We start from the raw sequence: 15,836 nt of genomic DNA, 5'->3' as shown, positions 1-15,836 counted from the left end.
TGCTAACAAATAGCAAATGACTTAAGAAATTCATTCTAGGTTTCCTAGATCACCCAGCTTCACTGATAAAAGTGTATCCTCTCCAGCCTTGGAGAGCTTTAATAATTTAGGCTCAAAGTGGGCAGTAGGTGAGGTATTTCCTATCTTATTAGCAAGAAAATGCAGTTGCATTAAGAGACTATATTACAATTCTGAACAATCATCTGGAAAGCGAAAAGTGAAAAAGAAAGCGCAGGTGCACTAAAAGCATATTATATTTTTGTTTTAAATCAGGTTTAATTATTATTGAATCTGAATGAGTGACTCAAACAGCACAATACAGTGAAGAAGCACAGCAAGTAATTGGCATGTTTAATTGCACATATACTTACAAGAAAGTTACTGCTTGCTTTTTGTTAAAAGACAAACAGTGACTCATTGGGAGTGGGAAGTTCCTGGTGCCCTCCAGGACAGCCTCTCCTCCCTAATGAGTACATAAATAAAGTGATACAATAGGCATTCCCTAAATCCTATCTTAGGCCTTCACTGGTCCCTTCATCTGTGTCCGCTGGTACTCCTGCTGCAGTTTAGTGAGGGAGGCTCGCTGCTGTTCTGACTTCTGTTCTAAGTCCTTCAGCATTGTCTCATATCGTTTACTAAAGGAAGAGAAGGAAAATAACTGTCAGACAGTAATATGGGTTACCGATTCAACACTGTTGCCTTATTTTTCTGGTAGCAAATTCTTTAGCAAGGGTTTTAAATGTTGGAATGTCAGTGTCCTTAAAAAAAGCTCTCCAAGGCTGGACAAGATACACTTTCATCAGTAAAGCTGGGTGAGCCAGCAAACCTGGAATGGATCTGCTCCAGGATTCAAAACATTCGCTAACAAATGACTTTGAAGAAATACATTCCAAGTGCACTAGATCACCTAGCTTTACTTTTCTTCAGCATTCAAGAGCTTTTATAAATCAGGCCCAGGGAATCTACCCATCAGGGGTATTGTAAATTTAGGCCAACCTTAAACTTGAAACTTAAATTTGGCCAACCTTAAACTTGACAAAAAAAACATTTTTTGAAACTCACACTGCAATAATAAATAACAGAGTAGGCTGAGTCCTAAATACACAGTTACTGTCTAACCTGGTGGTCCATTTTAGTCAGCCATATTGCACGGGTGGGGAGATCATTTTGCCATTTCCTGGTTCACCTTTTTATTTAGCTTCCCTTTTACTTATTAGACTTGGATGATGATACTTAAATACTTTACTGTCCATATAGGAAGCTGCAGAGCTGAACCAGGAAACAGGAAAGCCCATAACCTGGCTGTGGGGGACACAAGGTTGGTCTCAGAGGATTACAAATGTTGTCAAGTAACTCATTAAATATATTTATATTTTATTATTAGTTCATCTAATTTAAGCTTGGATTTCAACTGGCTGGGAGCCACAAGGAACAAAACACCAGGCCGACCTGCCTGTGCAGTAAAACATTTGTGGAAAAACAAGACAATCTCTAAAAAAAAATGTCAGTTACTCACATTTCTCCATTTATATACTGCAATCGCTTTTCCACTGTGGATTTGGCTTCTTCAAGGTCTTGTTTTACCAGCACTGGTCCAATAAGTTTATACACTGTGTTACTATCATCCAACAAACCCAACTCCTGGAAATACAAACAACAGCTTTTTATAACGGGGATATATAGAAAATATTATATACCAATATATGTGTATTCTGATGAAACACCAGGTTCAAGATATCAATTCATAACCAAGCAAACACACTGGATAGACAGACAAGCCATACAAAAGTCTGATGTAGTCAATCAAATTGATCAACTTGTACAGAAAGGCACCGTCACCATTTAACACTATCAGCAGGAATCAGATTTTGTATAGAAAGCATGCATATATGGTTGTCCCTCATGTGCATAGTATAATTAAAAGACTAAGTAAAACAAAGCTTTAAAAGTCAACAACACACCCCAAGTAACTATTTACAAAAAGAACATCTCGACACAACAGATGTGGGGCAACAACATTTGTACAAGCAGGCAACATGCAGAACTGGTTGTTGTAGATCTATAAATATCACAGCATTCAGAAATGTTTAGGAAAATATTAAATAATAAAATGCATTCACACACCTAGGTCCTGTTTTGATGTGTGCTACAAGTAGGTTTTACATTCCTATACATGTCAATGTAAATGCAGAACCTTCTATGGGCAAACAAAATAAACACAAAGCCCAAAGCACGTTGACACGTGTCCTTATTCAGATATACAATATTGTTTTTTTCTAGAGATGATCTAAGCTTAATTATCAAGTATTTTATAAAGTATAATCTTCTTTCTGAAACTCGTATTATGTGGGTGGAACAAATGGCCACTTATCTTTTGGACTTAAAAATCCAACATACCACAGTTCAGAGTTTGAAAAAATGTCTGCTTACTGACCTCTTTTTTCTGCCTTCAACACACCGTGGCGACTTCAAAAATACCAGTTAACCCTGGTTCTAAGACTTCAGTTCTGGCCTTCAAAACACCAGGGTGCCTCAGTTCTGGCCTTTATGCCCTCATGCACCCCAAGTTTGATCAGAAGATTTACACACACTCACCTCTTTTACAATTTTGTTCTCGGTCACCTGGGCCTCTAGCTTCTGTCGGGCAGACATACTGGTGCTGATATCTGCGACAAGAAAGCAAAATATGAAGAAATAGCTTCTACCCTCCCCAGTCTCTCTATCCTCACTAAAGTTGTAGGAATAACAATCCTTTATAAAAACAGGTAATGGACAAGCAGCCCTTGTGAATTGTGAAGTGGATCTCTCTTCCCCACACTGGCATCTCTTTTTAAAGTGTACCTGGACTTTCTATGTGTTTGTATGCCTTCACTTTGACTCTGTTAAGATAGGGAGTCCCATTCTTTAGATATTTTCACTTCCTGCCTGTAGACAATGTAGGAAAAGAGAATATCTGAAAGAGGCGACTTTCAATAGACAAAGTAAGGGTATGAAGCTGATAAAGAGGATGTATAAATACATTTTTATTAGAAAAGAGGTACTTATAGAATTTAGGTACACTTTAGACTTGCTCTAACCCTTTTTATTTCCTTAAAACCTAATTCCCTTTCAGTAAATACACACACACACTTTAAAATGTTTACAGATTTTGGTAGCTTTCTGACTACAGAAAAGAATGTTATGCCAAATGTCCCAACCACTCCCAACTCTAACCAAAACTAAACAGGGTTGAGCTTTAACCAGGTAACATGGACTCCTTTTACCAGAAACAGTCTACAATCATCCATTTATGTGCCCGAATCTCACCCTTCTGGATCTGCTGGTACTTTGCCACCTCAGCTTGTAACTTCTCCTGTAATTGGGATGCCATCTGATTGGACAAAGATTACAAATCAGTAAAAGTCACTTCTATTATGATGTTACAGCACCAACTGACAAATAATTAAAGAAAACAAAAAATCAACTATGCACATCCTTTAAGTTTTCATTTCATTCACATCTTTTATTTTTTAAAGAAGAATTATATAACTTATAATTACGAAATTTTATTTCAGTTTGCATCCAGCAATGCTTTTCTTTTTTTGACTATCAAAATGTAAAAAGTTCCTTTATTTAACCACAGCAACAGTAATCTTTAGATGATTTTTTAGAATTATTATTCTCCCAATTCCTTAACGGACTGATTACCTCTCAGCACAGAGCCTAAGTTCAAAGTATAAGCAAATATATTGAGGCGTAATAAAGTGGAGCTAAAAGCAAATTTAGATATTTCCTAAAAGGTGGAATCAGTCTGAAATGTTTAATAATTTTAATGAACTAAAGTTCCAAAAAAAAGATCTGCAATCGGGCAGGTTCAGGGGATGCCCGTTCTGCAATAAAACACACCTACCTGCCTGATCGCTGTCTTTTTTTTTTAAGAAAGCTGGAATGTGTTGTGTTTACCAGCAGCCATTCCGGTGTGCATGAGTGGAACATACGTCATTCCGGCCAATCAAGATTGGAATCAACAAGATCAAAACCTCCTCACTTATAAGCTCATCACATGCACGGCTCCAAGACTTTTCTAGAGCTGACCCAACTCTGGAATGGTCTTCCTCATCCTATTCGGTTTTCTCCTCTTTTCTGCTCTATAAAAAAGAGTCCTAAAACCCATCATTTCACCCTCAACTACCCTTCTTCTTCGGTCCCTCAAACTCTCACTATTTCCCACCATTCCACATCTTTCCTCCTATTGTGTGATACTTACCCCACCTCCTAGATTGTAAGCTGTTCAAGGTCCTCTCCTCCTGGATCTATCTGTCATTTTCAGCCCCTTTTTAATGTACAGTGCTCCATAATATGTTGGTGCTATATAAATCCTGTTTAATAATAATAACCAGGAAGAGGAAAAGAAGAATATGGCAGTGTCTGTGATGAAATGGGGAAAGGTGAACATATTAAAAAAATTGTGATCAGGCCAATCATGTTACTTTATGGCAATGTCTCCTCTGCACTAAAGAAGCTGCTAGATCTCATTTTTTATACAATAAATACGTTTTGTGCAGTGTGCATAAGAATCTTCTCCTGTACGGCCCCCCGACAGTCTGAGGGACCGTGAACCGGCCCCCTGTTTAAAAAGTTTGAGGACCCCTGATGTAGAGCCTATATCATTAGGTACGCCGTATTATCATATGAACTATATCCATTAGTGTTTACAAACCAATAAATACCACTAGGAGTATTTTACCAAATTATTCAAAAATAACAAAAACTTGTCATGGAAATCAGGTAACAGGTACACAACCTTACTACCTTAACAAACAGAAGAACCAAGTTAGGTTAACAATACGCATAGCCTCTTCCAACTGATAACTATAAAGGATATTTTAAGCTGAGGTAAGAGGCTTGTTGCATAAACCGATAGTTCAAACCATCCATATAGAAACAGTCAGAGAGAGAGAAAAAAGAAAGGAATAAAATAGAAAAAAAGAAAAATGAGGAAAAAGAGATGGGTCAGGAGTATATTCCAATGAGATGTTGACTTTGTAATTACTTTTACACAGAGTTCGGTGTATTCAGGGACCATCCCCGATCAAATAGACCAGGATGGGTAGAATCATACTACTCCCATGAAGCCCAGATAGTGTCAAACCTATCCAGCCGATCATATAGCCTAGTCGTAAGCCGTTCTATGAGTTGAATATCCCTAATACTATTTAAAAAAGCACACCGTGTAGGGGGGAATCAGACTTCCAAGATCTAGAAATAAGACATCTGGCTGCCGTTTAAATATGAGCTATTAAACGTTTATGGGGTTTCACTAATTCACGAATAGGGAGCCCCAGTAAATGGGTCAGTATATCCAAACGTATTGTTTTTTCAAACATCTCCGCCAGCAAATCATTAACCATTCTCCAATAGGAGGTAATATGTGGTGTGCAGTGTATTCAACATTCAACAGTGCTCAACCCAAAAATTTTTTTGAGCCAGGTGGGAAGAACTTGTAGGCAGGTGGCAGCCCCTGTAACGTGACCCAACTCATCAGCAACCACCCAACAACAGCCGGTGGTTGCTGAAAAGTGTTGGGTGGTGCGCCCAGCTAAAAGGGTCTGGGGAGAACCCTGATTCAAGCATGCATCCAGTGATAACTGTAAATGTCTCTGTGGCAACATTCATCTGAACTTTCAAATCCTCAAAAGGCTGGCGTCACAGATGATCACATGTGCAGCACTGTGACAACCGCAGATTTAATTATAGCGAAGATGGTGCTTCAGTTGTTAATAGATAGGTTTCATCTATAATAAAATGCTTAGCAGGGATCCACTTATACCAAAACCAGTGATCAACCCAGAATATTTTGTTAGCTGGGTGGGAAGAAATTGTAGGCGGGTGGCAGCCCCTGTATTGTGACCAAACTCATCAGTAACCACTCAGAAGCAGCCGGGTGGTTACTGAAATGTGCCGGGTAGTGCACCCAGCTAAAAGGAGCCGGGGGGGTCACTGTAATAATAAGCTTTGTGCTGGAATTAGACCTAAATGCCTGGAGGTCCAATTACACGCACCCCCTGTGATGAGTTTATTTCTTTGTACTAGGATACTTTGGAGTTTCTCACACCCATGCAGGAGATCTGCTTTTCTTACAATAAAGAGAATATTCAGCTGGTTTTTATGACTTCCCACTGAGGTCCCATTCACATTGCAACGCTGAACAACAAGTAGCCCGCGCCTGCAATGCCATGGCACCGCCTTGCTGGCAGACTGGCATTACAACGCCTAACAATTCTGCCCATTTCAGGTTATGATAAAAATAAATAAAGCATTTTTAAGCAATGTCATTTGTTGGGCTGTCCAATCAAATGATTGGGTTGCTCTGGCACCACACACTGTACAATGCAAATCTGTGCGGTCACATAGATATTGTCCAAGCCTAAAAAAGTCAGCTTGGTCAACGCCTAAGCCTGGTAGCTCAGTGGTTAGCACTCCGGCCTTTGCAGCTCTAGGTCCCAGATTGGAATCTCAGCCAGGACACTATCTGCATGGAGGTTGCAGGTTCTCCCTGTGTTTGTGTGGGTTTCCTCCCAGATTCAAAAAACATGCAGTTAGGTTAATTGGCTTCCCCAAAAATTGACCTTACACTGTAATAATTACTTATGAATGAGGTAGGGACATTGGATTGTCACCTTACTTCCTGTCTTGGTGACCACTGTACAGGAAATTAGTGAGATTCCCCCACTTAGCGGTGCCTTTGTCCTGCATTATATATCTGCTTCTGATGGCCAGGATATGGAGGGAGGACAATATGGATCCCTCTGCATACAGAAAGAATTGTAGCGCAGACATGATCTGTGGAGTTGCACTGATTTCCATACATTGGGCCTGTGGACCCTCTGAACATTCTGGGCTGTCAGGGCCTCCTGTGCAATGCATGCTGGAAACCTCCCTGTCACACCAGACCGGGACTTACAGGGTCCTCCTCCCCCACAGGGGAAGGCAGTGTGGGCTTCCCCGTATCGGATATACACACCGTACCCCCTCTTTCATATTACCGTGTCTCAGTCCCGGGAAACGTGCCGCCTGTGCCCTTTCACCCGGAAACAATCCGCCCTTCCGTCTGCAGCTGTTACCATGGAGACAGGAGGCCTGGCCTCGCCCTCTCGTTGATCAATCCGCACAACTTTATTAACAAATGTCATGCGTACAGCGCATAGAGGAGCGGGTGGAGGTGAGTGCAATGGCTTTTTTTTCTTCTAGGAATTAATTGTTTTGTGATGACTGTATACAGGGCGAATGGGGGACTGATACAGAGGTCCATTACACCCCACTTCCCGCCTTGTCACCTCCTCATATGTATGTGGTGCCCCTCACCTGGCCAGAATACTGAATGGTGTCTGTAGCTGTACCGCCCATTGTCTAATCACCCCTCTGACAGTGCTGAAATCCCGACTCTTACCCCCACCTCTAACCTTCCAGTCAGGACAGTACATGGGGCAAATCTTTTCATGGGGGGGGCATGAAAGCCTAATGGCCCTGTCACCCCCCCAGATCCTTATACACCGCTTACCTGCCCCCATTACACCTCTGTTACCCCACTCATCCCCCATAACTCTCCTACTTCCTGTTATCACCATCCACATGACATTTCAAAAACCCCACCATACCCCCCAAACTGATACCCCACTATACCCCTTCCATATGACCCCCCCCAGACTGTTACCCCACTATACCCCTTCCATATGACCCCCCATACTGATACCCAACTATACCCCTTCCATATGACCCCCCCATACTGATACCCCACTATACCCCTTTCATATGACCCCCCAGACTGATACCCCACTATACCCCTTCCATATGACCCCCCAGACTGTTACCCCACTATACCCCTTCCATATGACCCCCAGACTGTTACCCCACTATACCCCTTCCATCTGACCCCCCAGACTGATACCCCACTATACTCTTTTTACATGTCTCCAAAAAGGATACCCCACTGTACTCTTTTCACATGACCCCCTCCCCCCAGATTATTACCCCACCATACGCCCTTCAATTGTCCCTCAATATGATACCCCACTATACCCTTTTTACTTCTCCAAAATGCTTACCCTACTATACCCTTTCCAGATTACCACCAGACTGATACCCCCTCCATACCCTCTTTGCTTGTACGACAAACTAATACCACTGTACCCTCTTCACCAAAACCCTATAAATTGATTCCCCCATATATATATATTTCCATTTCTGACACCCCAACATCCACTCCCTCTCTCTACCAGTTTGACACCCCAGCATACCCTCCTTGTCTTGACACCCCACCATAGTCTCCCCTTCCTTCCCTCCACCTACCTGACACCCCACCATACCCTCCTTACCTCTTCCTATGTTGTTAACTCGGGAACTACCTGTATTAATGTGCAGTGCTTTGTAGGGTTGATTGTGTTTATTAACCTATTAATTACTAACGAACACACACCTTTGCATAGCTCCTGGCATAAAGTACATGATATATAGCTGTAATAAAACTTATGTTTGATTATATCCTCTTCATGGGCAGCCAGCCAAGAATCTTATCTTAATGTAAATGCAGGATATTGCTTGCTGCTGAAGCTCAATGAATCCTTTTATGATATGATATTGCACTTCACTCCTATTGTCCTAGCCTGATCCACGCACAATTTAGAATTTATTAAAACTTTGGAGAAAATCGTTTTTCATCTTTATGGTAATTAAATTAATAATACAGTTTTCAACCAAAATTGTGTCTAGGCTCCATTTGGAAGATTCCCCTTTCTTACTAAAAGTGGGGGTCACCAGGACAAGAGTATAAAAACAATAAATTGAAAACATTCAAACCTTTCCCTACAATACTATAGTAGAGATTTTGTTGTTTCTGTTTTCATTGGAGTGACTTTTCATCACTTCCTGTTACCTCCTACTCCACTCCTTTATACCTCCTGAAACTCTGCCATGCTTCATGTATGATAATAGAGAGCTCAGGGGTTAGCACTCTGGCCTTTGCAGCGCTAGGTCCCAGGTTTGATTCCCAGACAGGCGTGGAGCTTGCAGGTCCCCCCCCACCCATGTCTGCGAGGGTTTCCTCCCACATCCCAAAAAACATGCAGTAAGGTTATTTGGCTTCCCCCTAAAAATTGACCTTAGACTACATTAAATTACATAGGACTATGGTAGGGACATTAGTTTGTGAGCTCCTTTGAGGGACAGTTAGTGACACGACTATGGACTTTGTACAGCGCTGCGTAATATGATGGCGCTATATAAATACTATGCAATAATAATAATAGAGATTATACAGGGTTGATGACGTTCATCTTGCCTGATGGGGTTCAAGCCCAGTGCATGGCAGCTATGTATGAGCAAGGCATAAAGGGAGGAGGTCAATGGTTCCCCTTACTTTTGTTGCCTTTGACGAGGTGACCAAGTGGTTTGGAGGTTTGATAGGTGTTGCTTACACTTTCTGTGTTCTCTGCATGGGCTGTGTTGCAGTGGGTATTGCTTTCCTTCACTGTATATTATGGGGAGAAGGGATGTTCTGTTGTCCTAAGTTTCTGTCCTGATTTTTCATAGATACATTATAGTGAATGAGCATTGTCACCCTAGGATAGGAAGTGTGTCACTTGGAAAATCACCAAGTAAAAATAGGGTAAGCTACAATATTTGATGCTTTTATTCATATGTTCAGACAACTTAACCCTAATTCTAAATGCCAAACTACTACTAATTCTAACCTTACCCCTAAATATAATTATTTAAACCAAATTCACCCCTAAACCTAGCTATTAAGCACAGCCTGAACACTAAGGTTTATCATAATCCTTTTACCAACAATAAGAGTAGTATTCTGTTTCAAGTTTGCTGGATCCCCCAGGTTCTCCCATGATAGTCTCTCCAGCCTTGGAGAACTTTAATAAATCAGGCCAAATATGTCCTTGTGCGTTACCCCCATAAAATACCAAGAGACAAATTTATTTTTATCTTTCACTTTTCTTTTTTGTCTTTTCTTTTTCAGCAATATTCAACTCTGCTGAACTGCACCCTTTTATTACCAAAATGTCTTATCTTACCTGGAGAACCGGCCTTGGATGTGATTGTGGATTACATTTAGCTCTGAATTCTTCTTCTGAATTATGATGACTCGCCCCTGGATCATCGTTCTCTGAAACCGTTCTGGGGAAGTAAAACCTAAGCCTCGCCTTTCCATCATTTGTCATAGAAAGAGTCACGATAGTGTATGATCAGGAGTCGGCATCTAGAGATCTTGTGTAAAGAGCAATCTGATTCCAGAAAGTACTTAGCTGTTCACACCATGAGGCCAATCACTTCTGCTTGCCTGCGCTTAGTCTGCTTTCATAGACGGCGCTGGTCGTCCATGTTTGTCTTTCTCTCTTCACTTCTTTTGTTGTTATTTCTGTCTCTGTCAGGGTATCTTGAAGAATGCTTATGTCGAGCACTTCCCATCTTCTACCCAAATCCCACTCGGATTTCATCTACTCGAATCTCAAGCATTCCAGTGCCACCTTTACTGCTTTCTCCTGCCAATGCTTGTTCACCACCACCTTTGCTCCTTATCTTGGTCTCCAGTGCTCCTTCCCATAGAGATAGAAGAGATGCAATCCGGCAGACTTGGGGGGGTCTTGCTTCTGCCACTGCTTCCTCATCCCTGACCCTGTTCGTCTTGGCTGTTCCTGATAAAGCAGAAGAAAGATCAGCCTTGGTCCATGAGGCTGTCACTCATGGAGACATCATTCAAGCCAACTTTACGGATTCTTACCGTAATCTGACACTTAAAACTCTGACCGGCTTGGTATGGGCCTTGCAGAAGTGCCAAGGTGCTCAATTCTTACTCAAGACAGATGATGATGTCTTTGTCAACACTCTGGCCTTGTCAGCCTTTCTCAAGGAGCGTCAAGGACTTCAGTATCTCGGTCGGATACATTGGCGTGTTGCTCCCTTTCGGGACCCGGAGAATCGCCACTATACATCACATGAGATTTATGCCAGTGACCATTTCCCCCCCTATTGTAGTGGCACCAGCTACTTTTTGTCTCTTGGAGCAGCTGGTCACATTTTGCAAGAAGCTGGGAATGGACCATGGCCTCCTCTTGAGGATGTATACGTAGGCATCTTGGCAAAGGCAGCTGGCATTGCTCCCCAACATGTTGCTAAGATAGCAGGTAGCGCATCAATCCCGCACAACAGTTGCTGTTACAGGACCATGTATACCTCCCACAGACTTACACCCCAGGGAATGCAGGAGGCCTGGAACATGCTGAAGGAGACGGAAGATCACTGGTGTCCCCCACTAACTCTACTCTTCTGTAGGACATTTGGGCAGCCATTGGATAAAGGAGAAAATTGAGCCATTTAACCAGCTTGGTCCTGGGATTGCCATTCTTCCATTTTAAAAGTAGACGTGACCTGAACTGGCTAAAACCCTCTAGCTCTGTAAGCACAACACCTTCAAATAATTAGAGTTGCCGCCTCATTTTTGGAGCCTTTTCTAGGTTATATAGAAAAAAACTTGGCCAGCTTTAGGCCTCCCAACTTTTTCCACTTGGAAAATGAAAATTTTATTTGGGATCATTTCTGTTTTGAATTAACTTTATTAATTCTGTGCATTGCTTCTTTTCTGGCACTTTTTAAAATATGTTTTTAGGGTGTGTAATATTTCAAAACTCAAGTAGCCACTGCAGCTATAAACTGACAGCAGTACCAAACTTTTCTTAATTTTTATTGTTGTCATTGGAAGCATATAATCTCTGCAGTGCATACTGGAACCCAGTGTGATTTTATAGTTTTTGTAGTGCAAATGTGCAATGTGCACTTTTTTTTGTGCATGCATGCAATCCAAAACTATTGTAACGTTCCAATATGCCACAACAAATCTCTGCATACCCCTCAGCACTGGCATTACTGTACATCTTTTGAGTGACCACTGAAAACCAGCATGGTTTGCAATGCACACCAAGTCCATTGTAGTTTTACCCATTGAATCCTGCTTTCCAGTGCAGGTGTCTGGTGCATACTGCAATGCAGTGTGCACACTATATTCCAATGCAGATTTCCAGTGAGCATTTGGATCTAGTGTGGTTTGCAGTGCACTGGAAATGCTGTATTCCAGTGTGGCTTTCGCCAGTGTATATAAGTAAGCCAGCACAATGTTTTCTAGTTTGCATTGCATTCTGGTGCAGCTTCCAGTGAGTTTTTGGGATTCAGTGTCGTTTGCAGTGCACACTAGCAATCCAGTGTAATTTTTCAGTGAACATTGGAATACAGTACTGTACATACTATTTCTGTATTTTGTGTGGTTTCCATTTTTTGCAGTGTGCACTGGCAATCCTGTATGATATTTCACATACATTGCAAAGCCACATAATATAACATGGGTTTCCAGTTTTCTCTGTGTTCCAGTGTGGATTTTCAGTGAGCCCTGGAAGCCTTGATTAGTTTGCTGTGTAACTGCAAAGCCTGAGCCAGTGTGCAGTTTGCACTTCAAGTGTGTAACTCCATTGTGTTGGTCTGGAGCAAATATGCAGTCTCACTTCAATCCAGTGCAAGCGTATAATCTAATGTGATTTTTGTAATGCTGCACTGCTGTAGAATTCAGAGATGGATTGCAGTGTTCTCCCCAGCCCCTTTAGGCCACCTTGCTGTTTTTGGGTGGTTACTGATGAGTTGCCTGTTCAGTGCTGCGTAATATGTCAGCGCTATATAAATACTGTGTAATAATAACAATAATAATAGGGGGGGTTTAACAAAAACAGACGACACTTATGTTGCACAAGTTACAATCTGTGAACAAATTACAAAATATTCTCAGATTTTGCAATTAATACCAATTGGTTTACCTGCAGAATGAAAAGTGAAGTTGTAAGAAATAATTCATTACAGCATAGCTTTGATAATGGCGCCTCCATTCAGTGTACCACTGATTCTCATATGCTGCACTAAAAGAATTCCTCAGTTTTGGCCCCTTTAACAAACTAAGTATTATTACACAGTATTTTTTTTAGCGGCAACATCTTACGCAGTGCTGTACAATGTCCACAGTACCTTAAAGGAGCTCCTAACCTAATGTCCCTTCTATAGTCATATGTCTGGGGAAAGCCAGTTAACCTAACTACATGTTTTTGGAATGTAGGAGGAAACCCACGAAAACATGGGAGAACCTGTAAACTCCATGCAGATAGTGTCCTGACTAAGATATGAACTTGGGACCTAGTGCTGCACAGGTCAGAGTGCTAACCACTGAGCCACCGTGCTGCCCAAGTATAGTACGTAATACCATCTCAGCTCGCTTGTCTTTTGGTTTTTATATTGCTGCATGACTTCCTTTAAATGACTTGCAAGAATCTTTACCTAGCACTGACAGTACTGACCAGCTTCAGTGGAATCAGAAGTCCTTAAAGCTGCCAATGCCTCCTGGAACTTGTAGTTCCACAACAGCAGCAGAGAGTCGGGTTGTTTTCGTGATGATAGTTTTTCTCCAGCCTATGTTTAATGATTTTGCATTTGTATTATTTTGGTCTTCTTGTATTTCTATACAATTTTGTAATACTTTTGTAACCATGTAATTGCATATGTAATTGTGATTCTAGGATCCTGTGTACATATCTCACAGTCCATGATGACCTTTTAACCAATGATGCAACAGATTAGGGGTGATGGGAGGTGGAGGTGAAATGTCATTCATACATTTTTTTATCATGCTACACCAAGAGATCTTTATGTTGAAATGTTAGCCCATGTCACAGCCCTGTGTAATAGATAACACTCACGACCTAGCAATGGATAGCAGGGATATGAAGAATGGAGGAAAGAGCAGTTTTCATTACTCATTCCGACCTCTGCAGAATAGTGCATGTGTAGAATCAGAATTTCTTTTAAATTCCTAAACTTTATTCTAACTAGTCAGGTATGGCTATTTGTTCTGTTTTTTATCTACTCTCCTTCGTTAGCATTTCTGCTCTGAAATTCCTACATTGAAACAGAGGTTGTCTTGTCTCATACCTAGGGCTACATACACACATCAGATAATTCTCATCCGATAGTCGCCTCAGGACCGATATTGGATGAGAATCTGGTGTGTGTGTACAGCACTCTTCCTCTGTCCTGGTAGATCCATAGATGACAAACGATTGTAATGAAAGTGAAGGAGAACAACGGGTGCTGCTCTGTTGTTCTCCCTCCTCTCCTCTCCATAGAGCAGAACAGCGTCTGTTCATGCATCATGCAGTCTTTTGTCGTTGGAAAGGATTGTAATGGATCCTTTCCAGCAGCAGTTATTGCCCGTCTGTAGGCAGCCTTAGGCTTGCTGTAGATCTATGACATTGGTCAGCCATGCGTGAATGCACTTGGCTCCTAAGATTAGTCAATAAAAAAAGAACATGCTTGATTGGTGCCACCTATCTCTTACATGGTTTATCAATAGCACACCTTTCCCTTCCAATACACAACATGGTTGCCCAGCCTGACCCAAATCTTCAAGCATTTGTGGCAGTCTCCTAAGTTTAGTATTCATATACACCTTTCTCCAGGTTACACAAGAAGAAACATCTATAAACTGTCCAATAATAAGGCCTTAGTTTATGTATATATTGCAGGCAGGGCCCTTATAGAAAGTTATGCAATGTTTATATTTTGCATGGAAGCCTGCACAACTCATTCTCAGCATACCTTGGTGCTGCAATGCATATACTCTGGTGCATATACACAAAATGTAAGTAATTTCAGACCCAGTCAATCGAGAGTTTTGAAGATCATGTAAAGTTTGTTTGCACTTTAACCTCCCTGGTAGAATTCCAGGGAGTTTAAAAAGTCCCACCTGGCTCCCACGCTTCAGCTGCTTCCCCCAGCATCTTCTTCCCCTGGCGATGCCGTCTGGCATCTGCGTCCCTGGCATGTGAATGTTGGTGACGTGACGCCAGAGGATGCAGGTGCCGGTTGGGCATCTGCTGACAAGTGTGTGGCTGGAGGGTGGGACCATTGGGATAGTAGGCTAATACTTAGTATTTAAAAAAATATACCGCTTTTACATTTTAAAATATTTAATATTCATACCACCAGGCAAGTTAAATTAGTAAACATGCCTAAAGTGTAAGGCCCCTTTCACAGACACAATTTAAACTGGAAGTTGGCATCTCCCAACAGAAGTTTGCAGAACCACCTGCACCCATGCGGCTGTGAATGTTGAAACCGCAATTGTGCAGCCAAAGCGATTTAACTCTTGTGAATCATGCTGTGATCTGCCACATAGTTCCCATCCACATGAATGGGAGAGGTTGGGACCACAGCTGTGCCTGTAGCAGAATGGTGCGGTCCTCCATGGGTCTGAAATGGCCCCAATTATTCAATAAATTATTGGAAACGTCCAGTCAAGACTTCCACCACTAGTATTTTCAAAGTGCACATTGGCCCTGAGCAATATTACTGATGATTCCAGCACTGCATGTAACCTGCCCCTTTTATACTCCCGGGTTTTACCATTTTAAGTACTTTTAGGGCAGACAAAATACAGAGCCATGTAGTCTGCCTGTATGCCAATACACTATACAGTGATTGTACAACTTTCTTCAGATCTACCATCAAGTATGCTGTACAAAGACTTGATTGATTTGATACAAGGTAAATGGATTTTTTAGATTTGTCCCCTTCGTACATGGGTTTGGAAAATCTGTACAGGCAGATAGTGTAATGAATGGCCAGCTTAAGTTGATGATGGAAATAAAAAGCATAAACTGATATCAGTGTGGTACTAATGATTCTCCTGTGATGTTGATTTTCATACATTGTTGTGCTTTATCACTGGAAGTTAATAACGATTTGTTGCGTTAAAA

General features: G+C 41.5%; 2 protein-coding genes across 3 annotated transcripts; one reads left to right on the top strand and one right to left on the bottom strand.

Moving 5' to 3' along the window:
* Nucleotides 1-251: 251 nt before the first annotated feature.
* PFDN6 (prefoldin subunit 6) lies at nt 252-7,129 on the bottom strand. Its single transcript, XM_072429601.1, has 5 exons — nt 7,026-7,129; nt 3,307-3,370; nt 2,596-2,666; nt 1,517-1,641; nt 252-635 (listed from the first exon to the last, which is right to left on the bottom strand). Exons 2-5 carry the CDS (start codon nt 3,368-3,370, stop codon nt 515-517), a joined length of 381 nt encoding a protein of 126 aa, XP_072285702.1. The 5' UTR covers nt 7,026-7,129; the 3' UTR covers nt 252-514.
* Nucleotides 7,105-15,741, top strand: B3GALT4 (beta-1,3-galactosyltransferase 4). 2 transcript variants are annotated; one of them, XM_072429598.1, is made up of 2 exons: nt 7,105-7,201; nt 10,010-15,741. In XM_072429598.1, exon 2 carries the CDS (start codon nt 10,232-10,234, stop codon nt 11,357-11,359), a length of 1,128 nt encoding a protein of 375 aa, XP_072285699.1. In that variant the 5' UTR covers nt 7,105-7,201; nt 10,010-10,231; the 3' UTR covers nt 11,360-15,741. The 2 variants fall into 2 exon arrangements, with proteins under 2 accessions (XP_072285699.1, XP_072285700.1); XM_072429599.1 differs by lacking the exon at nt 7,105-7,201 and adding an exon at nt 9,566-9,643.
* Nucleotides 15,742-15,836: the final 95 nt, after the last annotated feature.

Source organism: Pyxicephalus adspersus, chromosome Z, assembly GCF_032062135.1.
Source record: "Pyxicephalus adspersus chromosome Z, UCB_Pads_2.0, whole genome shotgun sequence".
NCBI lineage: Eukaryota > Metazoa > Chordata > Amphibia > Anura > Pyxicephalidae > Pyxicephalus > Pyxicephalus adspersus.
The sequence above is the reverse complement of the archived record's forward strand: the minus strand, read 5'-3'. Positions and strand labels throughout refer to the sequence as shown.